The 25161-nt window shown below is 42.2% G+C and overlaps 1 protein-coding gene and 1 pseudogene across 2 annotated transcripts in view; one reads left to right on the forward strand and one right to left on the reverse strand.

Moving 5' to 3' along the window:
- MGST2 (microsomal glutathione S-transferase 2) overlaps nucleotides 1–25161 on the reverse strand; it is a gene marked incomplete at both ends in the record, with an annotated part of 31131 nt that overhangs the window by 4769 nt on the left and 1201 nt on the right. Inside the window, 1 exon segment of the mRNA XM_079710099.1 lies at nucleotides 21321–21420. Within this exon segment, the coding sequence (XP_079566225.1) occupies nucleotides 21321–21420 (100 nt within the window).
- On the forward strand, nucleotides 22277–22762 carry LOC307067632 (ribosomal biogenesis factor-like; annotated as a pseudogene). Its single transcript has 2 exons — nucleotides 22277–22290; nucleotides 22423–22762. The product of its transcript is annotated as a ribosomal biogenesis factor-like (transcript).

Here is a 25161-nt window from a genome sequence, read left to right on the forward strand (position 1 = left end):
TTCTTTCTTAATGAAAAAAAGTGTTTTGTTTTGTTTTCTTTTCTTTTGTGACCAAGATGGTGACATGGGAGGCTCTTAAACTTCCCTCCTCCCACAGATGCACTGAATGTACAGATACACACAGAGCAATTCCCTTGGAAAGAAATCCAGAAACCAGCTGAATGACTCCTACACATCAGGCGAATAAGAAAATAGCCACACTGGCAGTTCACTGGTGGCCTAATGGTTAGGATTCCAGACTTTCACTGTCGTGGCCCAGGTTCAATCTCTGATCAGGGAATTGAGATCCTGCAAGCCGTGTGGCATGGCCAAAAAAAAAAAAAAAAGAAAAGAAATGGTAGCCACACTGAAATAAGTAGGAGAAGCTGAGATACACTCTCATCATAAACACCACCCCTAGCATAGCACCATACATTCAGGAGAAAATCCTCAACCCCCAGCTTCTCCCTGAGGAGCAAAGGGTTTAGACTGCATATCTAGCACCCCAAGTTTTAAGACTTCCACCTGAGGGCTGGGTCCCCAAAACACCTAGTTCTGCAAGCCAATGGGGCTTGCATCCATGAGACCCACAGGACTATAGCAAACAAAGAAGCAATACTTAACAGAGCACATGAACACTCAGTACAGCTAAGCCTCCAGGGCTCAGTGCAGAGGGAGCAGGCAAAAATTCCTGTCTCCAGTCTTTCTCTAGAAAGGGTTTGACTCCATACTTTACAAGCTGATGCCTAGAGACCCAGTTTCTAGTTTAGCACATATACAAGGGCTAGCTGAGATCCTCTCTGGAGCCCAGGGGAGCTCATGGGCACTTCTCTTGCCTACTTCCTTCAATTTGCTCCACTGATAAAACCAGATTGCCAGCATCTGTCTGGAAGGAGTTTGTACACACATCTGGCACCCCAGCTTTTGCAGCTTCTCTCTGAGGGACCGGCCTCCAAATCACCTAGCTCTGATAGCCAATGAGGCTTGCATTCACAAGTCTCACAGGACCATAGCAAACAAAGAAGCAATTTTAAGCTTTGCAAGCCAGAAGGGAGTGGGAAGATATACTCAAAGTGCTGAAAGAAAAAACTGTCAACGAAGAATACCCTACCCTGCAAAGTTGTCCTTCAAAATTGAAGAGATAAAGAATTTTAGAAACAAAATCTGAAGGAGTTCATCACCACCAGACTTGATATAAGAAATGTTGAAGTGAGGTCTTCAGAGAAAAACAAGTACTGTATGATATCACTTACATGTGGAATCTAAAAATTTACAACAAACTAGTGAATATAACAAAAAAGAAGCCGTCTCAGAGATATAGAGAGCAAACTAGTGATTACCAGTGTGGGAGGGGGCACTAGAGGAGTGGGGGTGTGGGAAGTACAAACTACTGGGTGTAAGATAGGCTCAAGGATGTATTGTACAACATGGGGCATATAGCCAATATTTTGTAACAACTGTAAATGGGAAGTAACCTTTGAAATTTTTATTTAAAAATTAATAAAAATACTGACATATGTAAAAAATATAGGTTCTCAAGTTGAAATGAAAGGATGCTAATTACTAATATGAAAATATATGAAAGTATAAAACTCACCAATAAAGGTAAATATATAATTTAATTCAGAATTCTCTCATATTGCAGTGATGGTGGGTAAACCACCTACAACTCTAGTATAAAGGTTAAAAGACAAGAGTATTAAAAACAAAACAATAATAATTTATTAATAGCTATACAATATTGAAAAATATAAATTTGTGACATCAAAAACATAAAATGGGGAAGGACTGTAAAAATATAGAGCCTTTGAATGCATTCAAAGTTAAGTTGCTGGGCTTCCCTGGTGGCGCGGTGGTTGAGAGTCTGCCTGCCGATGCAGGGGACACGGGTTCGTGCCCCGGTCTGGGAAAATCCCACATGCCGCGGAGCGGCTGGGCCCGTGAGCCATGGCCATTGGGCCTGCGCGTCCGGAGCCTGTGCTCCGCAACGGGAGAGGCCACAACAGTGAGAGGCCCACATACCGCAAAAAAAAAAAAAGTTAAGTTGCTATCTGCTTAAGATGGACTGTTATAAATATAGGATGTTTTATGTAAGCTTCTTGGTAACCACAAAGCAAAAGTCTATAGTAAAAAAAAAAAAAGTCTATAGTAGATATATAAAAGATAATGAAAAAGGAATCAAATCAAAGCATAGCACTATAGAAAATCATCATATCACAAAGGAAGAGAGCAAGAAAGGAACACAGGAATTACAAAACAGCCAGAAAACAATTAACAAGATGTCAATAGTAAGTTCACACCTATCAATAATGACTTTAAATGTAAATGAACTAAAGTCTCCAATCAAAAAACACACAGTGGCTAAATGGATAAAAAAATATCAGACCCAACTATATGCTGCCTAAAAGAGATTCAGATAAAACAGACTTTAAGCCAAACACTTTAACAAGAGATAGAGATGGTCATTACATAATGACAAAGGGATCAATTCATCAAGAAGATATGACAAGTGTAAATATTTTTGCACCCAACATTAGAGCACCTAAATATATAAAGCAAATATTAACAGATCTGAAGGGAAAACAGACAGCAATACAATAAGAGTAGGAGACTTCAATACCCCACTTTCAACAATGAATAGACCATCCAGATGGAAAACCAATAAGGAAACATTGGGCTTAAACTACACATTAGACCAGTAGACCTAACAGACATATTCAGAACATTCCAGTTAACAAAAGCAAAACAGACATTTCTTCTCAAGTGCATATGGAATAGGATAGATCAAAAAATAAATAAACTTAAGAATATTGAAATCATATCAAGCATCTTTTCTGACCACAATGGTATGAAACTAGAAATTAATTACAAGAAGAAAACTGGAAAATTCATATATATGTGGAGATTTAAAAACATGCTCTTGAACACGAGTCAAAGAAAAATATCAAAAGGGAAATCAAAAAATATCTTGAGACAAATGAAAATGGAGACACAATATACAAAAACTTATGGAGTACAGCAAAAGCAGTTCTAGAGGGAAGTTTATAGTGACAAACACCTACATTAAGAAAAAAAGAAAGATCTCAAATAAACAACCTAAATTTACATTTCAAGGAACTAGAAAAAGGAAAACAAACTGAGCCCAAACTTAGTAGAAGAAAGGAAAAAGCAAAGGTTAGAGAAAAAATATGAAATAGAGACTAAAAAGATAAAAGATCAATGAAACTAAAAACTGATTTTTTGAAAAGTTAAGCAAAATTTACAAAACTTTACCTAGACCAAGAAGAAAAAAGAAGACTCAAATAAATAAAATCAGAAATGAAAGAGGAGACACTGCAATAGATCACACAGAAATACTAAGGATCATAAGAAATTATTATGACCAATTATATACCAACAAAGTAGACAACCTAAAAGAAATTGATAAATTCCTAGAAATATACAACCTACAAAGTCTGAAACATGAAGAAATAGAAAATCTGAATTGACCAATTACTAGTAAGGAGATTGAATCAGTAATCAAAAACATCCTGACAAAGAAAAGACCAGGACCACAACTGGTGAGTTCTACCAAATACTGAAACAACAGTTAATACCATTCCTTCTCAAATCCTTCCAAAAAATACAAGAGGAGAGAACACTTTCAAATTCATTTTGTGAGGCCAGCATTACTGTGATACCAAAGCCAGACAAGGACATTACAAGAACAGAAAATTATAGGTCAATATCCCTGATGAACATAGATGCAAAAATTCTCAACAAAATTTTAGCAAACTGAATTCAACAATATATTAAAAGGATCATACACCACGACTGAGTGGGATTCATCCCAGGGAAGCGAGGATGATTCAACATACACAAATCAATCAATGTGATACACCACATTGACAAAATGAAGGGTAAAAATCACACGACCATCTCAATAGATGCAGAGAATGCATTTGACAAAATTCAACATCCTTTATGATAAAAACTCTCAATAAACTGTGTATAAAAGGAACACACTTCAACATAATAAAGGCCATGTATGACAAGCCCACAGCTAACATCATACTCAACCATAAAAAGCTGAAAACTTTTCCTCTAAACTCAGGAACAAGACAAGGGTGCCTACTCTCATCACTCCTATTCAACACAGTACTGGAAATCTTGGCAATTAAGCAAGAAAAAGAAATAAAAGGCAACCAAATCAGAAAGGAAAAAGTAAAACTGTCTCTGCAGATGACATTATATATAAAAACCCCTAAAGATTCCACCAAAAAACTGTTAGAACTAATAAGTTCAGTAAAGTTTCAGGATACAAAATCAACACACAGAACTTCCCTGGTGGCGCAGTGGTTAAGACTCTGCCTGCCAATGCAGGGAACATGGGTTCGAGCCCTGGCCCAGGAAGATCCCACATGCCGCGGAGCAACTAAGCCTGTGTGCCACAACTACTGAACCTGTGCTCTAGAATGCACGAGCCACAACTACTGAGCCCATGTGCCACAACTACTGAGCCCATGTGCCACAACTACTGAGCCCATGCGCCACAACTACTGAAGCCCATGTGCCTAGAGCCTGAGCTCCGAAACAAGAGAAGCCACCACAATGAGAAGCCTACATACCACAATGAAGAGAAGCCCCCGCTCACCACAACTAGCGAAAGCCTGCACGCAGCAACGAAGACCCAAGGCAGCCAAAAATTAATTAATTAATTAATTAATTTTTAAAAAAATCAACGTACAAAATCATTTGTGTATGTATACACCAATGATGAACTATCAGAAAGATAAATTAAGAAAACAATCCCATTTACAGTTGCATCAAAATGAATAAAATATTTGGGAATAAATTTACTCAGGGAGGTAAAGACCTGTAAACTGAAAACTACAAAACACTGATGAAAGAAATTGAAGAAGACACAAATAAATGAAACAGTATTCCATGCTCATAAATTGGAAGCATTAAGATTGTTAAATGTCCATAATACTCAAAGCAATCTACAGATTCAAGGCAATTCCTACCAAAATTCCAGTGGCCTTTTTCACAGAAATAGAAAAAGCTCCTAAATTTCATATGGAACCAAAAAAAGAACATGAATAGCTAAAGGAATCTTGAGAGAGAAGAACAAAGCTGGAGGCATTGCACTTCCTGATTTCAAATTATATTACAAAGCTGTAGTAATTGAAACAGTATAGTATTGGCATAAAAAGAGACAAATAGATTAATGGAACAGAATAGACAGCCAGAAATAAACCCATGCATATGTGGTCAATTAGTTTTTACAAAGGAGCCAAGAATATACAATGGGGAAAGGATAGTCTCTTCAGTAAATGGTGTTGAGAACACTGGACAGCCAAATGCAAAAGAATGAAACTGTACCCCTGTCTTACACCATACACAAAAATCAACTCTAAATGGATTAAAGACTTGAACATAAGACCTGAAACCATAAAACTCATAAAAGAAGACATAGGGGAAAATATTCGTGACATTGGCCTTGGCAATGATCTTTTGGATTTGGCACTGAAAGCAAAGGCAACAAAAACAAAAATAAACAAGTGGGACTACATCAAACGAAAAAGCTTCTTCACAGCAAAGGAAACTGCCAACAAAATGAAAAGGCAATCTATGGAATGGGAAAAAATATTTGCAAACCACACATTCGATAGGGGGTTACTACCCAAAATACACAAAGAACACATACAACTCAATAGCAGAGAAAACCAAATAACCCAATTTAAAAATGGGCAGAGAACCTGAAAAGACATTTTTCCAAAGACATAAATGATCAACAGGTGCCTGAAAAGGTGCTCAACATCTCTAATCATCAGCGGAATGCAAATCAAAACCACAGTGAGGTATCACCTCACACTTGTTAAAATGGCTACTACCAAAAAGACAAGGAACAAGTGCTGGCAATAACTTGGAGAAAAGGGAACCTTATACACCACTGATGGGAGTGTAAACTGATGCGACCACTATGGAAAACAGTATGGAGGGTCCTCAAAAAATTAAAACTAGAACTACCATATGATCCAGCAATCCTACTCCTGTGTATATAACCAAAGGAAATGAAATCACCATCTTGAAGAGATATCTGTACTCTCATCTTGATTACAGTGTTATTCACAGTAGCCAAGATATGGAAACAACCTAAGTATCCAACTGTGGATGAATGGATAAAGAAAATGTGATATACATATATGTAATGAAATATTATTCAACATTTAAAAAGAAGGAAATCCTGCCATTTGCGACAAACTAGATGAACCGGCAGGGCCTTAATGCTAAGTGAAATAAGCCAGATAAAGAAAGACAAATAGTGCATGGTATCACTTACATGTAGAATCTTTAAAAAAAAAAAAAAAAAAAAAAGGTGAACTCACAGAAACAGAGAGTAGAATGGTAGGTGTCATGGCCTGAGGGTGAGCAAAATAGGGAGAGCCTAATAAAAGGGTACAAACTTTCAGTTATTAAATGAATGAGGTCTGAGGATCTAGTATATAACATGGTGACTATAGTTGATAACACTTTTTATTGTATAATTGAAATATGCTAAGAGAGTAGAACTTAAGTGCCCGCACCGAAAAAAAAAAAAAAAAAGACTAAATATGTAAAGGGTAAATATGTAAGGTAAGGGATGTATTAATTAACTCAGTGGGGGAAATCCTTTCACAAATTATACGTTTATCAAATCATCATGTTGTACACTTTAAATATCTTCTAATTTTATTTGGCAATTATACCTCAATAAATCTGAAAAAAAATCTCTAACTCAAAAAAAGAAGAAGAAGAAGAAAGCCTAATTACAAAGCATAATTCTTTCCTCATTCTCCGTAAATCTACAGGAAATTGTGGATGGGTCAACTCAACCTTATTAGTTTCTGACTCAACTACATTAGAAAAAACTCCCTGCTCATCATTCAGCCATCTCTTAAAGCTGGGTAAAAATCTTCATAACTAACTGCATAACTCAGTGCTCATATAAAGACCACAGCTGGTGCACAGTCAGAAGCATGAGTGGACCTTTCTAACCCTGAGCCGGCAGTGATGACGGTAAAGTCACCCACTCAGCTAAGAGCCAGAAGAGCAATCATCAGACCCCTGGCACACCAGAAATGCAGAATACGAATGCCAAATGCTTTCCTCTTCATTTTTTTTTTTACTGTTGCTTTTAAGGCCTGAAAGGCCACTGGAATGACCTAAGGAATATTTTTTCCAGGGCCTGACATTGATACCCTCACAGACCATAGCCACAACTTTCTCATTCTTAGGGAAATAACTGATTTTTGTCTTTCTGCCATTTCCTATCCTTGGCATTATTTTGCTTCTGATGGTTGCCTTTATACTAACGTCTTTTAAAGTTTGTGAGTTCCTATGGTAGGTTAAGTGAAAAGATACTTTACAAATGTGAACAGTGAGAATAATTACAGCTATGTTAAAAAACATTTCCTTTTCCTCGGCTAAATCCATGGACCTGTTTTCCATGAAGTAAAAGAGAACAGGAGCAGAAGCTTGCTCTATTTTCCACACCCAATGTCAAGGATATTATCCCCTTTGTCTTCTTCTGTGAGTTTTATCCTTTTTGGAAACAAAACACAATTGTCCCATCTTCTATCTAGTCTTGTAAAACACCTTAAATTATCCCAAAATTTAAGGGGTAAGTTCTTCCACAACACGACACAACATCAGCCATGATGAGATTTTTTTAAAAAATCACCCTCGGACTTCCCTGGTGGCACAGTGGTTGGGAATCTGCCTCCCAATGCAGGGGACACAGTCCCTGGTCCAGGAAGATCCCACATGCCAGACAGCAACTAAGCCCATGCGCCACAACTATACTGAGCCTGTGCTCCAGAGCCCGCAAGCCACAACTACTGAGCCCGCATGCCAAAACTACCAAAGCCCGCGCCGCCCTAGAGCCTGTGCTCCACAACAAGAGGAGCCACCGCACCTCAACGAAGAGTAGCCCCCTTCTGCTGTACCTAGAGAAAGCCCACGCACAGCAATGAAGACCCAACGCAGCCAAAAGAAATAAATAAAAAAAATTTTTTAAATCACCCTCAAAACCAGTCCATATTATTCTTCATGAAGTCTAACTATTTAGAAGGTTTTTTCTCCCCACTGTACTAGCAGCCTTGGCTAGGCATGTGGGGCAGATGATATTATACAAAAGCATCCCAGCCAAGCCCAAAGTGAGCTGCAGAGGCAGAAGCTTGGGTCTGTGGCCCCTGTGGGCATCCGTCCACACACACTGAGATGCAGGTGTGCTTTTGTGTCTCTTATTTGCAAGAGGAAGAAGTCCTCTGGGCAAGAAAGAGTGAGGAAAGAGGAAATGAGGAGAACGGAGGGGTGTTCTGGGGTCTTTCCCACCCCTGCCCAAGCCAGGGGACCGGTTTCACACCTGAGTGGAGACCAGGCTGAAAGCTGAAGGACGGTCTTCATGAAAGGACTGGTGAAACTCCAGATGCCTGCGGTGCTACGCCTCAGACCGAAGGGCCAAACAGCTGCAGAGAGCCCCAGCCCTCACCTCCCTCGGCCACAGACCAAAGAGCCGCCGGAGAGCAGTCATGGAAGACTCCAGAACCTGGGGAGGGGTCCCGATCTCACAGGACCGGAGGACTGGAGCACGGCAGTGGCATGGCCCCTCCCTTCCGTTGCTAGGCAGCAGAGCTGTCCCCGCTCACGTCCCCGGGGGCTCCAGGAAGTAACTGAGAAGATGGGGGAAAGGGGTGCCGAGGTCCCGGGGGAGCGGTTAGAAGTCAAGGAGACTCAGGCAGGGATGTGAGCATAACTGCACTTGTGCTCCCAGAGGCACAGCCTGGTGTACGTGGGCAGTTGAGTACCATATCTCTGCACCCTCCTCTCCTAAGAAATGAGAGTCTTGGTCCCCTATAAGCCGGTAGTCACTGTTGGTCTCACCCTGACCTCATGTCCCAGCTGCACTCATTGTACTTTTCTCCTGGTCCCTTGTGTACCGACCCGCCTTAAGCCCTGAAGATGTGTCCCACTATCATCTTTCAGAGATTGAAAATAATTCTCTGACAGCCAGCCTGGGGCCCTGCTATTGCCAGCGGTCTTCCCTGCTGCTGCCTGCTGAAGACACCAGGTATTGCTTGGCGTTAAAATAACTGGAATCCCTCGGGCTTCCCTGGTGGCGCAGTGGTTGAGAGTCCGCCTGCCGATGAAGGGGACACAGGTTCGTGCCCCGGTCCGGGAAGATCCCACATGCCACGGAGCGGCTGGGCCCGTGAGCCATGGCCGCTGAGCCTGCGCGTCCGGAGCCTGTGCTCCGCAACGGGAGAGGCCACAACAGTGAGAGGCCCACATACCACAAAAAAAAAAAACAAACAAAAAAAACTAGAATCCCATTCTGGCTGCTCAGTCTGACCTCCTGCACCTCCTCCACCACGTGACCATGTCCTTCCACCACCAGCACGTTCGGGTCCCTGCAGATCCCACAGCACCGTTAAGTGGTCCACGCCCAGATGTGCTCCAGAACAGCTTGTTCACAGTGAGCTGTCCACAGACATTGTTTAACTCAAGGGGACCAAACACTGACAATGTGTCCTTTACAATCCTATCAGTGACTAATTACAGTCACCTCGCCAGGAAAACCAAAGTGAAAATAATTGATGATCTCTTTTTGGACATGAAGGCAGATTATATTATAGGAGATCCTCAGGAAACATCTACGGGACAGAAATGGGACAGAAATCAGCTGGCAGCAGCTGTGTCAGTTTCCCTTTGCATGGGAACAGAGGGTAATGTGGGTTCTGACCGCTGCTGGACCGCCCCGTTTCCTGCGTGTCCATGCGGAGGGAAAATGAGTCTGTCTACTCATTCCCTGGGGAGAGCCCTCTTTGCACTATAATCCTGTGCTCTTTGATATTTAAGCTTCCCATAAAAAGATGAGGGAGAAGCTTCTCTTTTGTTATAGGCAGGTGTCACCGTGGGCCTCAAGTTCCACCCAGGGCTAATAACAGAAAGAGTCTTTACTGGAAGAACAGTGGGGTGACCAGCCATCCTGGTTTGCCCTGGACTGAACGGGTTTTCAGAACGTGGGACTTGGATTTTTTAAACCAGGACAATCCGGGGTTTGCCTGGAGTGGAGGGATTTCCTGGGACACAGAAATCGGAGTGCTAAAACTGGGCAAGTCCCAGGCCAACTGGAAAGAGTTGGTCACCCTAGAAGATGGACCAATGGAGCCCATGGAGATTGAATATTTAAAGCCACTGAAAGCCCCCATCATCCGTCCCCAACTCCAAGGGAGCCTGGGCCTGGGGGCTCAGGACATGTGACCACTGCAGATCCCTGTCTGGACCTGAAGGCTGGGAGCAGTGAAGGTAGTCCTAAACTAAGTACTGCTTGGGCCCTGTCTCCGTCATTAAGTGTATGTACTATAAAGCTCACCCCATACTGGAAAAGAAAGAGTCATACTGAATTCTGGCAGTTCCTAAAACCCTAGTCTCTGACTTTTTTTAATTGCATAACCCCAATAAAAAATATCCACATGTCCTACTATAGCAGAGGCGGCTGGCTGACAACAGGGATGGTGTGAAGTTGGTGCTGTGCAGTAGCTGCCCAGTCAGGGATACACTTCCCAGCCTCCTGGGATCTTAGTGGGGCTACTTCTTGCCAATGGAAAGTAAGTGAAATGAAATACGTCACTTCTGAGCCAGATGGCTAAGCAGCTGGTGTGCCAAGCTCCCTTCACCCCACGCACTGGTTGCAATGGAGAGAATGCTGAGGACCCGGATGGGGACAGAACCCTTAGATGGAAGAAGCCTTGGTCCCTAAATGACCATGTGAAAGGCCACTCAACCAGGAGCACCCATGTAGGACTTGACATGAGCAAGAAAAACGGTAAACTTCCATTACATTAAACCACTGGGAATATGGGATTGATCCATTAGCACAGTTAAAACATTCGACTGGAAAAGAGTATCATATACATTATAAAACAACACAAAATAGAAATTAAAGGATGATGTTTTAAGAGTAAATATAAATAGGAGCTCCAATGTTTTCCTCACTCCCACAGCAGAGTCCTTAGTGTGCTCTCAATGTGTACACATCACTTGGGAAATCTTTGGCCTTAAAACACTTCTGAATATTTCTGCTATTTGATAGATTTCTCATAAACACTCAACATGAAACTTTGCTTATGACAATCGTGTTCATAGAAAATCTGAACCATTTCCCATAGAGGAAAACCTGAACAGCCAGAGGACACTTCTAATGCCATGCTTAGAGTATGACATCTTTTAAAAATAAAAAGCAGACAAGGCAACTTCAAGGAGGTTTCCCTCGTTCAAGATTTTTGCTGTTCCTTTTTCTTTCTTCTTTTGTTTTGGTGACTTGTTCTGAAACACCACCAGTAGGTTGCATACCTCCATGAGCTACTTGCACTATTAACAGATGACCCAGTCTTGGTCTGCTGGCTTTTGACCCTAAGAAGTGTTTTGGATTATTACACTGGCTGGGGAGTCAGAGCAACAGGTTAATATGCTCAGAAAAGGCTTGGGGATGAGAGGTTGCTGGAGCTCATCTTTTTATATAGATCTGTAACTATCTAAATCGTTCCTTGTCAAACAACCCTCTGGGACACCGGAGGGAGGCTGCTGCTAATGGCAGGAGGGCATGAAATCTAACTAGCACTTCAGTGGTACTGCTGATAAGGAACAGGATGGGGAGATGAGGGAGTGAGGCTGGCAGCTCAACCAAATTCTAGCTGCCTCTCGTCCCCTGACTACCTGAGAATCACCCAGCTTGTGTGACAGAAGCTGTTTGGTGGTGGTGTGGGCTAAATGTTTGTCTCTCCAAAACTTACATGCTGAAGCCCTAACCCCTCAGTGAGGCTGTATTTGGAGTAAGGAAGTAATTAAGGTTACATGAGACCAGAAGTGTGGAGCCCTGATCCAATAGGATTGGTGCCCTTATAAGAAGAAACACCAGAGAGCTCTCTGACACCTGCCAGACTGACTGACTCTGACTCTCTCTCCCTCCCTCTCCCTCTCTCTCTCTCTCCTCTCCCTCTCTCCCTCTCCCACCCCTCCACCAAGGAAAGGCCATGTGAGGACACATTAAGCCAAGAGAAGAAAACTCTCACCAGAAATAGAATCAGCCAGAACCTTGATCTTAGACTTGCAGCCTCCAAAACTGTGAAAAATAAATATCTGTCATTGAAGCCACCCAGTCTATGGCATTTTGTTACAGTGGCCCCAGATGACTAATACAAGGTGGGTTTTAGAGGAGGGTGGAGTTTGAAGAACTCATCAGTTAGTCATTCTCTCATCTTGGAGAACCCAAGCCCTTTATAACTCAGTGAAAAAGTACATCTTGGGATTTCAGCTAATGTCTAGGATCGGTACTTGTAGTTAGAATGGAGATGTGTTTATTGTCTCTCTATTATTTATCATTTTTGCACTTACTACAAAAGTAGGTGACTCACATTACTATAATCCTGGTGTTGCAGAATATTTGAAAAATTACTCTATTTGAGAATTTTCCTTTTCTCCATAGGTTTTAGACATGCATTATGGTCAACAGTTTTAATTTCAGGATTCAAAGTGACTATAAGGAGTTAGTAAATGGCAAAAAAAAAAAAAGGAAGAAGAAAAACAAGAACTCTAGTAGAGTAAGAAAAGGCTAACATTTCTAGACAGTTCTCAGATTCATGATGATTGGGTTTACTTGTGCCTTGTGGCAGGTTAATTCTGGAACAGGAACTTAATAATTCAGCATTAAGCAAATAGAGTACATACAAGAAAGAAGTAAGAGGCAATTCTTCTACCTCACCCAGAACTAATGGAACCATTGTTGGGATACTATGTACATTTCTAGGCTCCAGGTTTAGAAATAATATGAAAAATTTTAGTCTAAAGAGAACAACCAAATTTTTTAATGATTGAAAAAAAAAGCTGAATTTCTGCTACCTAGCCTCAAAATACAGAAGATGAAAGACACTTAATAGTGGTCCTCAAGTGTATGAAAAAGAGTGAGGTCATCAGCAGCTATTCTTCTCTTCTGGTGAGGATAGAATCAGAGGAAATATATTTAAATTACAACAAGATCAATTTATTACTTGGATCTACTTTTTAAATTTATAAAAGCCTTTAATCTAAAGGGATCAAGGTGCTCAAATTAGACTAGATAGAATTTTCTAAGCTTAGCAATACCATGAAGAAATGGCCCTCCGTGAAATTATAGCTGCTATTTTCATAATTTCAAAGAGTGTATTCTGGCAAAAGACTGCAAAACTCTAGAAAGAGTCACCTCTAATGCCCTCCCTGGAGGAAGGGAAGAGGAAGTGAATGGGGCCTCTAGAGAAGGGGCCCTGGGCTAGTAACTCGGGTAAGCGGGCTCCATAATAGTCATCGCTGCTTGACAAGTAAGTATCCAACTTGAGGCGACCCTCAGACAGGAAACAGGTACTTCAGGGGTGGTCAGAGGGACCTTGAAATGGTTGCTATGAGATGTCAAATTCCGCTCAAAGAAAGAATTAGTCATAACAGCGGGCTTCTTGGCTACGCTTAGGGCAAAGCAGCGGGAGAAAGAGTAAGGGAAGAGGCAGCGTTTCTGTTACTCATGAGGCCATAAGATCTTCAAGGGAGGCTGAAGGGACTCAATGCTTTGGTCCAGGAGAGCCAGAAAAGAAAGTGCAATCCCTCTTGGGGATTTGCAGAGCTCAAGGGAGCCTTCCCTGAAAAAGAGAATAGGTAGCCAAGTAGGCTTTGGAATAAACTGGTTATCCCAGGGGCTCCTGCCCTAACTACCTCAGATAAAGTCGAAATGGCTTCACCAACCATGAATCTTCTCTGATCTGGCCAAGTTCATCATAAACCTTCGAACCTAAGACAAGAACTTTTCTAGTGCCCTGGAATATCCAAGAAGAAATTCAGAGAAGGAAGTAGGACCACTCCCATCCACCCTTCAGAGAGAACCCAGGACAACTATACTGTGACCTTAAAGGTATTTTATGGCTCCAAATCCCCCATCCCACCCTAATACTGGCTATTATTTTTTAACCCCTCTCTGTTCTGCCATGATTAATCAAACAAAACACATTTAACACGGAAATTGGATTTGGATACTTATAAACAGCAACTTAAGAGAAATATTTGGAAATGGTGTCCAGCTTTATTCCTAGGACAAGAGGAGTCCAGATGCAGAAAAGGAAGGAGAGAGCAGTAACTCGAAAGAAAATCAAATCTGTGAAAACTATGTGAACGAACATAGAACCAGAAGTGACCCAAGAATCTAGCCTGCTGGAAAGCCAACACTCCCCAACAAAGTCTCAGAACATGAAAGACAAAGTGAGAAGATGCAGAATTTCCCCCTGTGATCATTTGTATGAATAGTATGGTATCTCCCAAACTCCAAACATTAATATATTACTGTCAAAAATTTAGCTTCTCGGGCCTCCCTGGTGGCGCAGTGGTTGAGAGTCCGCCTGCCGATGCAGGGGATACGGGTTCGTGCCCCGGTCTGGGAGGATCCCATATGCCGCGGAGCGGCTGGGCCCGTGGGCCATGGCTGCTGGGCCTGCATGTCCGGAGCCTGTGCTCCGCAACGGGAGAGGCCACGACAGTGAGAGGCCCGCGTACCACAAAAAAAAAAAAAAAAAAAAAAAAAAATTTAGCTTCTCCATATACCTCTTATTATTTTTCTATGAATCAACTTCTTTTTGACTCAAACAAATTCGGAAAAATGAAATTGTTCCCACTTGCGGTAGTGATGTAAGAGTATAACTTTCTAAATAAAAGATAAGTATAAAAATAAATGCCATGAAAACAGAAAGTTGTCAGATTCTTATTAGATGCTATTGATTGCTGGAGACTCTGAGCAAGAGACCCTTCCTCTGCTGAATGGGGGGAAATAGGTGTCCAGATGGTGTCGAGGACACATCCCAAGGACTTCCTGCTAAACATGGCAGATTGAACCCGTGTCTGTTTCTTCTCCCTCCTGAAACCTCACTAAAATGCCAGTAAAGGAATAAAAAATAGAAAGTCTTCAAGAACAGAGAGAACGGGAGCAGACACAGCAGTGGAAGAGAGATGGTAGCCAATTTCTGAAGGAAAACCAGCACAAGGGGAACGAGAGCTGAGCGGGCAGAGTGCAGAAAGCTGAAGCTACGTGCCTGCAGGAGGAAGAACCAGTGAAGACTGAGACAAGGAATTCCCTGGCAGCGCAGTGGTTAGCACTCCGCGCTGTCACTGGCGAGGGCCTGGGTTCAGTCCCTTGTGGGGGAACTAAGATCCCACAAGCCACGCGGCACGGCAAATAAAAAGAAAGACTGAGACAATCCTTATCCCAGAACCCAAGAGGCTCAGCACCTGGGGCCCAGGTCCCTTGGAGGCCAAAGGCTGAAACAGAAGAATTCTTGAAAGACTGTAGAAGGAGGCCTGTGGTTCTGCCCCACCTCCGAGCCCCACCCTACTCCTCCGTCAGAGGAGACGGGAGGATTATTGTCTGGAGAAACTGGACCGGACAATCTCTGGGGGCTCCAAGAACAGTGGAGCATGAGGGTAAAATTCTGCACTGATCATCGTGCGAATCCACGTACTGCACAGCGGAAGAAGCTTCCTTCCTACACCCACCACCCTGTCAGACGACTAGAAGGCAGGCCTAATATACCCACCCGCCTCCCTCACCCTTCACTCCCTCCTCCCTCATGGGGGAGTTAAGGGTTCTTTTCCTAGAGGAAGTTAACGGTCCCATAAAGATGACCTACAGATGCCATCATCTGGGGTCCCCCCAGAAGAAAGCTGCCTCCTGATCCATCACCCTTCAGTGAAGCTGCCTACTCAGTAAGCCCCGTCTGTGCACACAGAGCCCCCAGCTCTCTCCCTAGTGCCTCTTTCTTAAATTGCACAGATAGCCAGTCGAGAATGACCTGACATTTGAGTAAAGCCTCTAGGGTCTCTTTGGCTCAGATCTCTTTGCTGGACCCTTGTTTTCTTGGCCTCATCAGGCTGGAGGGCTCTAGGTTCAGTCCTTGGTCCTCTCCTCGTTTTGACCTATACCCACGCCCTTAAAGATGTCATCCAGTGTCCTGGCTTTAAATCCTCTTCATGTGCCAATGACTCCTGAATTTATATTTCCAGTTCAGATCTCCCTGCTAAAATGCAGATTGGTATATCCAACTGTCTACTCTCTATCTCTGCTTGGATGCGTAAGCAACAATGTATTAGCCAGTTTATGATGCAATAACAAACGATCCAAATAGCTTAGTAGAGCACAGTGTCTAAAGCCTCTCCTTAGCTGTAGCGTTAAGTCCCATCTCCTGGTCTTCCCCCCAAAACTGCTCCTCCTGCAGCCCTCTCTGACTCAGTTAATCACAATTCCATCCTTCAGGATGCTCAGGCCAAAAATCTGAAAGCCGTTCCTGACTCTTCTCACACTCCATATTTGTTGAAATCCTATTGGCTCTACCCTCAAAATATATACAGAATCTGTCATATCTCATATGTCATCTGCTATCTTCCTGGTTCAAGTCGCCATCATCCCTCACCCGAATTTTTGCAGTAGCTTCCTAACTGTATTTTCTGCTTCTACCAATGCGCCCAGACAGTCTATTCTCTGCAAAACAGACAAAGTGATCCTTTTAAAATACAAGATCATGTTACTCCTCTGCTTAAAACCCTGTAATGACTTTGCATTTCACTTAGAGAAAAAGCCAAAGTCCCAACAATGGCCTTCAAGGCCCTGCCTGGTCTGGTCATCCATTACGTTTCTGACTTTCCCTCCTACCACTCTCTGCCAGCTTCCTCTCTCAGCTACACTAACTTCTTTGCTAACCCACCAGTCACATTTCCACTTAAAGTCCTTGCATTGGCTACTTCTTCTATCTCAAGAGCGTCTTCCCTACATGGCCACATGGCTAACTCCTTCACCTGCTTCAAGTCTTTGTTCAAGTGCCACCTTCACAGTGGGGACTACACTGACCACTCTGTTTAAACTGCAACCCACTCTAGCTCACCCCTAGCAACCCTCCCCCACGTCCCTATATAATGCTGTTATTTTTCTTGTATAGCTTAACACCACCCTCTTACACAATATCTTATTTTCTTATGGTATTATCTGCTTATTGTGTATTTTCTGTCTTCCTTGGCTATAAGGTAAACTTCAAGAGGGCAAGGATCTTTGTTGGAGTTGTTCACTACTATCTCCCAACAGTGCCTAATACATAGAGGTGCTCAAAAAATATTTAACAGGTGAATAACAAATAAAAATTAAAGACAAAGGCCAAAATAGAAAAATAAGAAGGAACTTGGAAGAAACAGAAATGATAAAGGAAGATTTTTTTAAATCATTAAAATCCTCAGATAGAAGAGAATAAACTGCATCTATGAAACGAGAAAGGAATGATATAACAGCAGCAGCAACAAGAAGAACTAAAGAACAATCAAAGGATAAAAATTAATTCTTAGGAATTAAGTTCATATTTGAATTTTTTAAAAAATCAGTAAAAAGTTGGAAGTTCAAGAAATTCCCTGAAAGAACAAAAGTCCAAGAAGATGAAAAACTCAAGATGAAAGAAAACTGAAGATCAGTCCAGGAGGTCAACTTATGACTAATATATATTTTAAGAATGAGGGTCAGGGCTTCCCTGGTGGCTTAGTGGTTTAGGATCTGCCTGAAACGGGTTTGAGCCCTGGTCCGGGAAGATCCCACATGCCACAGAGCAACAAAGCCCGTGTGCCACAACTACTGAGCCTGCATGCTGCAGCTACTGAAGCCCGCACATCTAGGGCCCGTGCTCCGCAACAAGAGAAGCTACCGCAATGAGAAGCCCACGCACCGCAATGAACAGTAGCCCTCACTCACCGCAACTAGAGGAAGCCCGTGCGCAGCAACGAAGATCCAAATGCAGCCAAAAATAAATAAATAAATGAATTTATTTTAAAAAAAAGAATGAGGGACTTCCTGGTGGTCCAGTTGTTAAGACTCCCACTCCCAGTGCAGGGGGCCCTGGTTCGACCCCTGGTCAGGGAACTAGATCCCATACACATGCTGCAACTAAGTTCGAATGCTGCAACTAAGGAGCTGGCAAGCTGCAACTAAGTAGCCCACCTGCCGCAACTAAGACCCAGCACAACCAAATAAATAAATAAATAAATATTTTTAAATAAATAAATAAAATAAAATAAATAAAAGATCCTACAGGCCACAACGAAGATCTCACGTGCTGCAACTAAGATCCGGTGCAGCCAAATAAATAAATAAATATTTTTAAAAAGAATGAAAGAACACAGAAAATAAGAAGACAAAATTTAGGGGTAAACAATATTTTAAAATATTCTAGAACAGAAGGGCATGAGTTTTCAGGCTGTGAAAAAACCTCCTCTAGGGTTCAGCATAGTTAAGAAAAATGCCTCTGAGCAAGCACAGCACTGTAACACCCCAGGCCAGGGATCAGGGGAAGACCCTAAAGCTTCTACAGTTTCCAAACAAAGCATCTGAACAGCACAGAACACCAACAACAGCAGTGGAAATTAGATAATAATGAAAACAATGTTTTCGAAATTCTGAGGGTAAGGATTTTTAACAGAGAAATAAAGGCATATTCAGAAGTGTCAAGACCTACCATTCCCCTTCTCTCAGGAAGTGTCTGGAGGATGTGCTCCACCAAAACGAGAGAGAAAAACCAATACATAGGATAATATGAAATCCAGGAAACAGGTGATCCAAATCAGTAGGGTATAAGGGAAATTCCTAGGATGATGACAGGAAATTGTGGGATGACAGCTATGTAACAGATCTAAAGTGCAACCTCCAGATTGGAGAAGAAATATGGAAGACTAAAGCACAAATGACTCCAAGAAAAAAAACAAGTGGTATTACTAGCTTACTTAATGTATTTAAATGTACTGAGAGGAAATTTTCAGTTCTGCTGAAGATTCGGAGATGAAGCTAAGCAAACAAACAAAGAGGCAATTATTAACCCCATGTAAAACAAAAAACTACACAAGAAGGAAATGTAACCATAGTATACTGCTTGATTCAGCTTTGAACATTATTTACTTAATCACAGCAACATAAACATTGACTTAACTCAACAAAGTGATATAACTTTCCTGGAAGGATGAAGTGAGGAAAAGAGGAAATAGAGGAGCACGAAATGTTTTCTGCCATAAAAGGAAGTCAACGGATAATGTCTAAGATTTGTGAGTCAATAAATAGCAGTGAACACACAGTATTTAGAAATATGGAAATAAATACCAAAGTAGTAGTCAAAAGGAGCGCCAATGGCTGTCTCTGGGGATGGGTGGGGGATAAGGAGAATTATTTGTTGTTATAAGGCTTGTAACCTCACTTTATTTTCAGACTACATACATGTATTACCCTGATAAAAATAAATATTGGGGGATGTGGGACATACCAGCACCAAATCAATACTTTCCACTTGATATAACATAAAGATTCAAAGACAGTGGAAATGACTTTCCCATCATGTGGTCCAATGTTATGTAAAATCATACCTTGGGGGACTTCCCTTGTGGCCCAGTGGTTAAGAATCCGCCTGCCGGGGCTTCCCTGGTGGCACAGTGGTTGAGAGTCCGCCTGCCAATGCGGGGTACACGGGCTCGTGCCCCGGTCCGGGAGGATCCCGCATGCCGCGGAGCGCCCGGGCCCGTGGGCCATGGCCGCTGGGCCTGCGCGTCCGGAGCCTGCTCCGCAGCGAGAGAGGCCACAGCAGTGAGAGGCCTGCGTACCACAAAAAAAAAAAAAAAAAAGAATCCGCCTGCCAATGCTAGGGGGACATGGGTTTGAGCCCTGGCCCGGGAAGATCCCACATGCTGCGGAGCAACTAAGCCCATGAGCCACAACTACTGAGCCTGCACTCTAGAGCCCGCAGGCCACAACTACTGAGCCCACGTGCCACAACTACGGAAGCCCTCGCACCTAGAGCTCGTGCTCCACAACAAGAGAAGCCACTACAATGAGAAGCCCACACACTGCAAAGAAGAGTAGCCCCTGCTCTCTACAACTAGAAAAAGCTCATGCACAGCAACAAAGACCAAATGCAACCCAAAATAAATAAATAAACAAAATTTTTAATTAAAAAAATAAAATAAAATCATACCTTGGGCATAAAGTTTCAGCCAAGTTAGATGAATAAGCTCTAGAGATCTGTTGTACAACATTGTACCTCTAGTCAACAGTAATATATGATACCCTCAACATTTTGTTAACAGGGTAGAGCTCAAGTTACACATTCTTAGCACATTTTAAAAAATGTTTAAACATGTCTATGCACCTCTTAAAATTATCTCTTGTACTACCAGTGGTATTCATCACACTTTCAAGCCTAGGGAACAGTGTATGCCATCCTCTTTGGAGCAATTAGATGGACAAGAGACCAATGTTCACAGTTCAAGGGCCATGTCTGATCCAAACTAATTCAAGACATAATAAAAAACCTGAATAATTCCATAATCTTTAAAGAAATCAAATCTCATAGTTTAAATTTTTTTCACAAGAAAAACATCTGGTCTAGATCATTTTATAGGCAAATTCTAACAACTTTGAAGGAACACACTCTTCCAATCTTATTAAAACTCTGAGAAAATAATTCTCTAATTCATTCTGTGAGGCTAATATAATCTTGATACCAAAATGAGCAAGGACCATACAAAACAGAAAAATTATAGTCCAACCTCACTCACGAACAAAGATGAAAAATCCCAAAGTATTAACAAAAGAACCAAGCAATGTATAAATGGTGATATGTGCAATGTTTTTAAAAGCACCGGGCTGGGGGGATTAAATGTAAAGGGAGCCCTAGCATCTTGCATCAGGCAAATTCATGGTGTTTATAGTGGAACATTCTGTGTGGATCTGAAAAGTCAAGGAGCACAAGATGTTAAAAAAAAAAAAAAAAAAAAACTATGACTACACATGAAATAGAAAGCTTTCTCATTATTATACGTTTCTGATTTTAGGAAGTGGGTTATTGGCAGAGGATAACACTGACCTACCTCTGTTTTGAAGTGGAGAGGAAGAAGATTTCAGATAGAAAATTGATAGCATAACTATTCCAACATGAGGCTACTGAACTCTCAGGGAGCCCCTTCCAGGCTCTTGGACCAAACTGCCACACTTAGAGACATATAGCAATCCTTCCTAAGATCCCAGCCTTTTCTGTAAATGTACCCTCTGAATTTGTAATATAGGTGGGTAGAAACTCCATGCACTGCCTACTTCAAACCTCAAGGATCATGAGAAGGGTCTTGGCCACGAAGAGTGGTTTGTTATAATGGCATATCTTCTCTGCATATCTTTCCCCTAATTAGGAATTGTCTGTATGTGGCAGATCCATACCCCTGAAGGGAAAAGCATTACTCACTGTGCATGAAATATTCTCTCAAACTCCGGTGACCCAGAGACTGCTGGGGGTGTAACTTTGTATTTTGATCTCGCCTTTCCTACCTGCAAAGCGAAATAACCTGCAAGTAAAGAGGAACGAACATTAAACATGTGGTACATCATTATTCATTAGTAAAATGCAAATTTAAACCACAGTTAGATACACTACATACCTATTAAAATGTCTAAAATTAAAAAGACAGGTCATACCAACTAGAAAAGACAGACAGACAAGTGAAGATACAAAATCAACTGGAATTCTCATACACTGCTGGTGGAAATGTAAAATGATACAACTGCTTTGGAAAACCATTTGAAAGGAATTTTTTAGTTAGACATACATTGACCATATGATTCAGTCATTCCACAACTAGAATTTTCCCATGAGAAATTAAATCATATGTCCATAAAAACACCCGTCCACAAATGTTTACAACAGCTTTATTTGTAATAGCCAAAAATTAGGAACAACTCCCTGATGGTTAAGATTATATGTTAACTAGGCTATCCATGGTGCCCAGCTGTTTGGTCCAACACCAGTCTAGATGTTGCTGTGAAGGTATTTTTTAGAGGTGATTAACATTTACATCAGTAGACTTTGAGTAAAGCAGATGACCCTCCATATTGTGGGTGGGCCTCACCCAATCAGTTGAAGGCCTTAAGGAAAAAGTCTGAGGTCTTCCAAAGAGGAAGAGATTTTTGCCTCCCTTTGGACCCAAGACTGCAACATCAATTCTTGTTGGAATTTCCAGTCTTGCAACCCACCCTGCAAATGTCAGACTCACCAGCCCCAACTATTATATGAGCCAATTTCTTAAAATAGATATGTGAGAGTGTGTATGTGTGTGTGTGTGTGTGTGTGTGTGTGTGTGTGTGTGTGTGTGTGTGTGTGTATCCTATTGGTTCTGTTTCTCTGGAGAACGCCGACTAACACAAATGTCTATCAACAAGTGAGTGGATACATAATTTGTGCTTTGTCCATACAACAGGATACTATTCAACAGTAAAAAGGAATGAACTATTAATAAATGAAACAACATGGGTGAATCTCAGAATAATTATGCAGAATGAGGTGTGTGCAGCTGGTGTCACCTGGAACTTGAGCAGCTGCACGAGGGGTATCGGAGGTCTGACAATGGCCGAGGGCAGAAGTCCAGGAATGTATTCCACATAGCCAGCCAAAGAAGCTTTAAGGTTAAAAATAGAGCAAAACCAGTTACCACTAATCTTAAGATAAACATTGTGAATGATGAAAAAGATAACTGAGTGAATAACGCTTTCGTAGATATACAAAAGGAACTTGCACACTTCTCAAAAGGCCTTTCTCTTGAACCTCTGCAGAAACAGCTGATTCCTCAGCAGTGTCATGAAAACGAACCAGTTAATGTTGATGAAGCTACAAGATTAATGGCTCAGTTGTAATACACTGGTGATGCGTCAAATTCCCCCAAAAGACCAATAAATTAAATGTTTTATACAAAAAATTATGCTAAATGAAAGAGGCAAGACCCCCCAAAAAGTATTACTGTATAAGTTTATTTGTATAAAATTCTCAGAAATGCAAGTGAATCTACAGTGACATAAAGCAGATCAGTAGTTGCCTGGAGATGAGGAGCAGGAAGGGGTGGGTCACAAGAAAACCTGGGGATGACGGCTCCCTGCAGGACTCAGCTTCCCTATTATGAAATGGTTATGATTTTCTTCTTCATTTGCTGCATGGAAAATACATTAGATTACGAAACCCCAATGCCTGGGATCACCTGCCTCTGATCATCAGTTCTGTGATCCTCTCTCACTTTCAGACCCACACTTCCTCCTTTGTAAATAGTTCTCACCTCCTGTCCTTATCTCCCTCGTTTTTACCCCGTAATTAACTTCTGGGGTCTATTATTTCCCTTCAGATTATTTCTTCCAGTTTCAGTTTCTCACAGTTTCCTGGAGTTTCCCTTATTTTACTACCTTGATATCCATTTCCTACTTGCTAATGTTTTAAAATTTTTTAATTTTTAAAATAAAATAAAATATTTTATTTTCATTTAAAATAAATTAAATTAATTTAAATAAAATAAAATAAATTTAAAATAAAATAAAATATTTTAATTTTATAAAATAAAATTTTAAAATAAAAATTTAAAAATGATTTCCTTTTCGAAACCAAGTTTGCAGCTTCCGTCTCTCGCTGTGTGACAGTATTAGGGGCCATGTGTTTCCTCCTGAAACACGGTAGTATCTCCCCTCCAACAAGAAGTCAGTAAATACTGAACCGGGTCGAGTAAGCCTCTCACAGCCGGCTACTTTCCTTCCTCTTCATTCCCCTCTGCTGCAAATAAAGTGTTGGTCCTGATTTAGAAGCTACAGCTGAACATCTAAGTGTGTAAGCACTTAGGACTGGCCTCTTTCTTGTTGAAACTGTAGTCGTATCACTGAAGTCTGGGAGAGTAGAGTGAAGATAAGTGTGGGATTAGGCACTGATGGTTTCCAACCCTGGGCTAAGTCTTTTCAAGGCAGCATAAAGCTGGAGAGGCCAATGGCTCACGGCCTCAGCTGGAGCCAAAGAGGAGGTCTATCTATGGAGGGGAAAAGTGGGACTTGGCCATTCTGGACCCTGCTGTTACCACGGCTTCTAACGTGCTCCACAGCCTCAGAGAACACACCAGGCAAGGCTTCTTGTTTTCATGATAAAACGGAAACGATGAAAGATGTGTGCTCCTAGATTTTTCTATTGGCGATGGTGCCAGAACCTAGAGCTTCCAAATGAAGGTGAATAAAGTGAAAGCTTTGCAGGGCTGGCTTTTTCTGGTTGTTCATTGCACCTGGTCGGCATCTGTCTGGAGCAGCAGCAAATGTGAGGAATGAGCTTCAGTAAAGCGATGACCCCGCCCACCTCCAGCCCCAGGAAGGAGGACTCAGGTGCATCAGCTCCACTTCCAAGGAGTCTCAGGTCAGGGGTCTCAGAGAGACTGTGGCTATCACTGGGGCAACCTCATGAGGGTGGAAAGGCTCTTTCACCACGTTTTCTGGAGAGCTTCCATTTTATTTCCCTTCTTATGAGTTGATTAAAACCTACTTGAGAATAAGCTCCTTTTGCTCTGCCTGCCTTTCCTCTTCCTTTGCTCTCTCCAGGGGGACACGTGTGCTGGGGAAAGTGAATCAAGACCCCTCATCCTGCCCCTCACTCTCAGCCCAGCCACAGCTGGGCTTCTTCACCGCAAGGCTGCCTCTCAATCCACCAGAAGCTTCTCTGTGGGGAAGCAGCCAAGGACTGGAAGTGACTGTGCTGAACACCAACCCTGGGCCAGGCACCATGGTGGGCACTTTCTACCCAGTGTCCTGTTTAACCCTCTCTGATGAGGACACTGAAGGACAGATTTTCCCGGCCAAGGGCACCCAGCTTGTAAGTGGCTGGACCAGAAGATACAAGTCTGTTTTCAAGCCTTGAGTTGCTTCTACTATAGCACAGGGCGTCTCACCTCTGTAAACACCAGACTTTCGCTAAAGCAGCAAATTCTGGTTCTTAATGCCAACTCCCTCCCTCTCTCTCTCTTCCCTGTCTATCACCAACCACCACTGGCCCAGTCTCCCTTTCCCAACTCAGCTGCCTGAACTTCAGACTGCAATTCACACCATCCCTTGCACCCACCAGCAAACAGAACCTCTCTGCGGGGATGGCAGAGGCTATGCCAGCCTGGGGCATCCGTGGACCTGCCCCTGTGCTCTCTGCAGGGCCAGGACGTGGGCACACACGGGGTGGACACTGCCTACATGTAGAGGGTCAACACAAGGCGTTTCAGACCTAAGTGCTGCTTTAGTTGGCTATAAGC

This window comes from Hyperoodon ampullatus, assembly GCF_949752795.1.
Source record: "Hyperoodon ampullatus genome assembly, chromosome: 1".
Lineage (NCBI taxonomy): Eukaryota > Metazoa > Chordata > Mammalia > Artiodactyla > Ziphiidae > Hyperoodon > Hyperoodon ampullatus.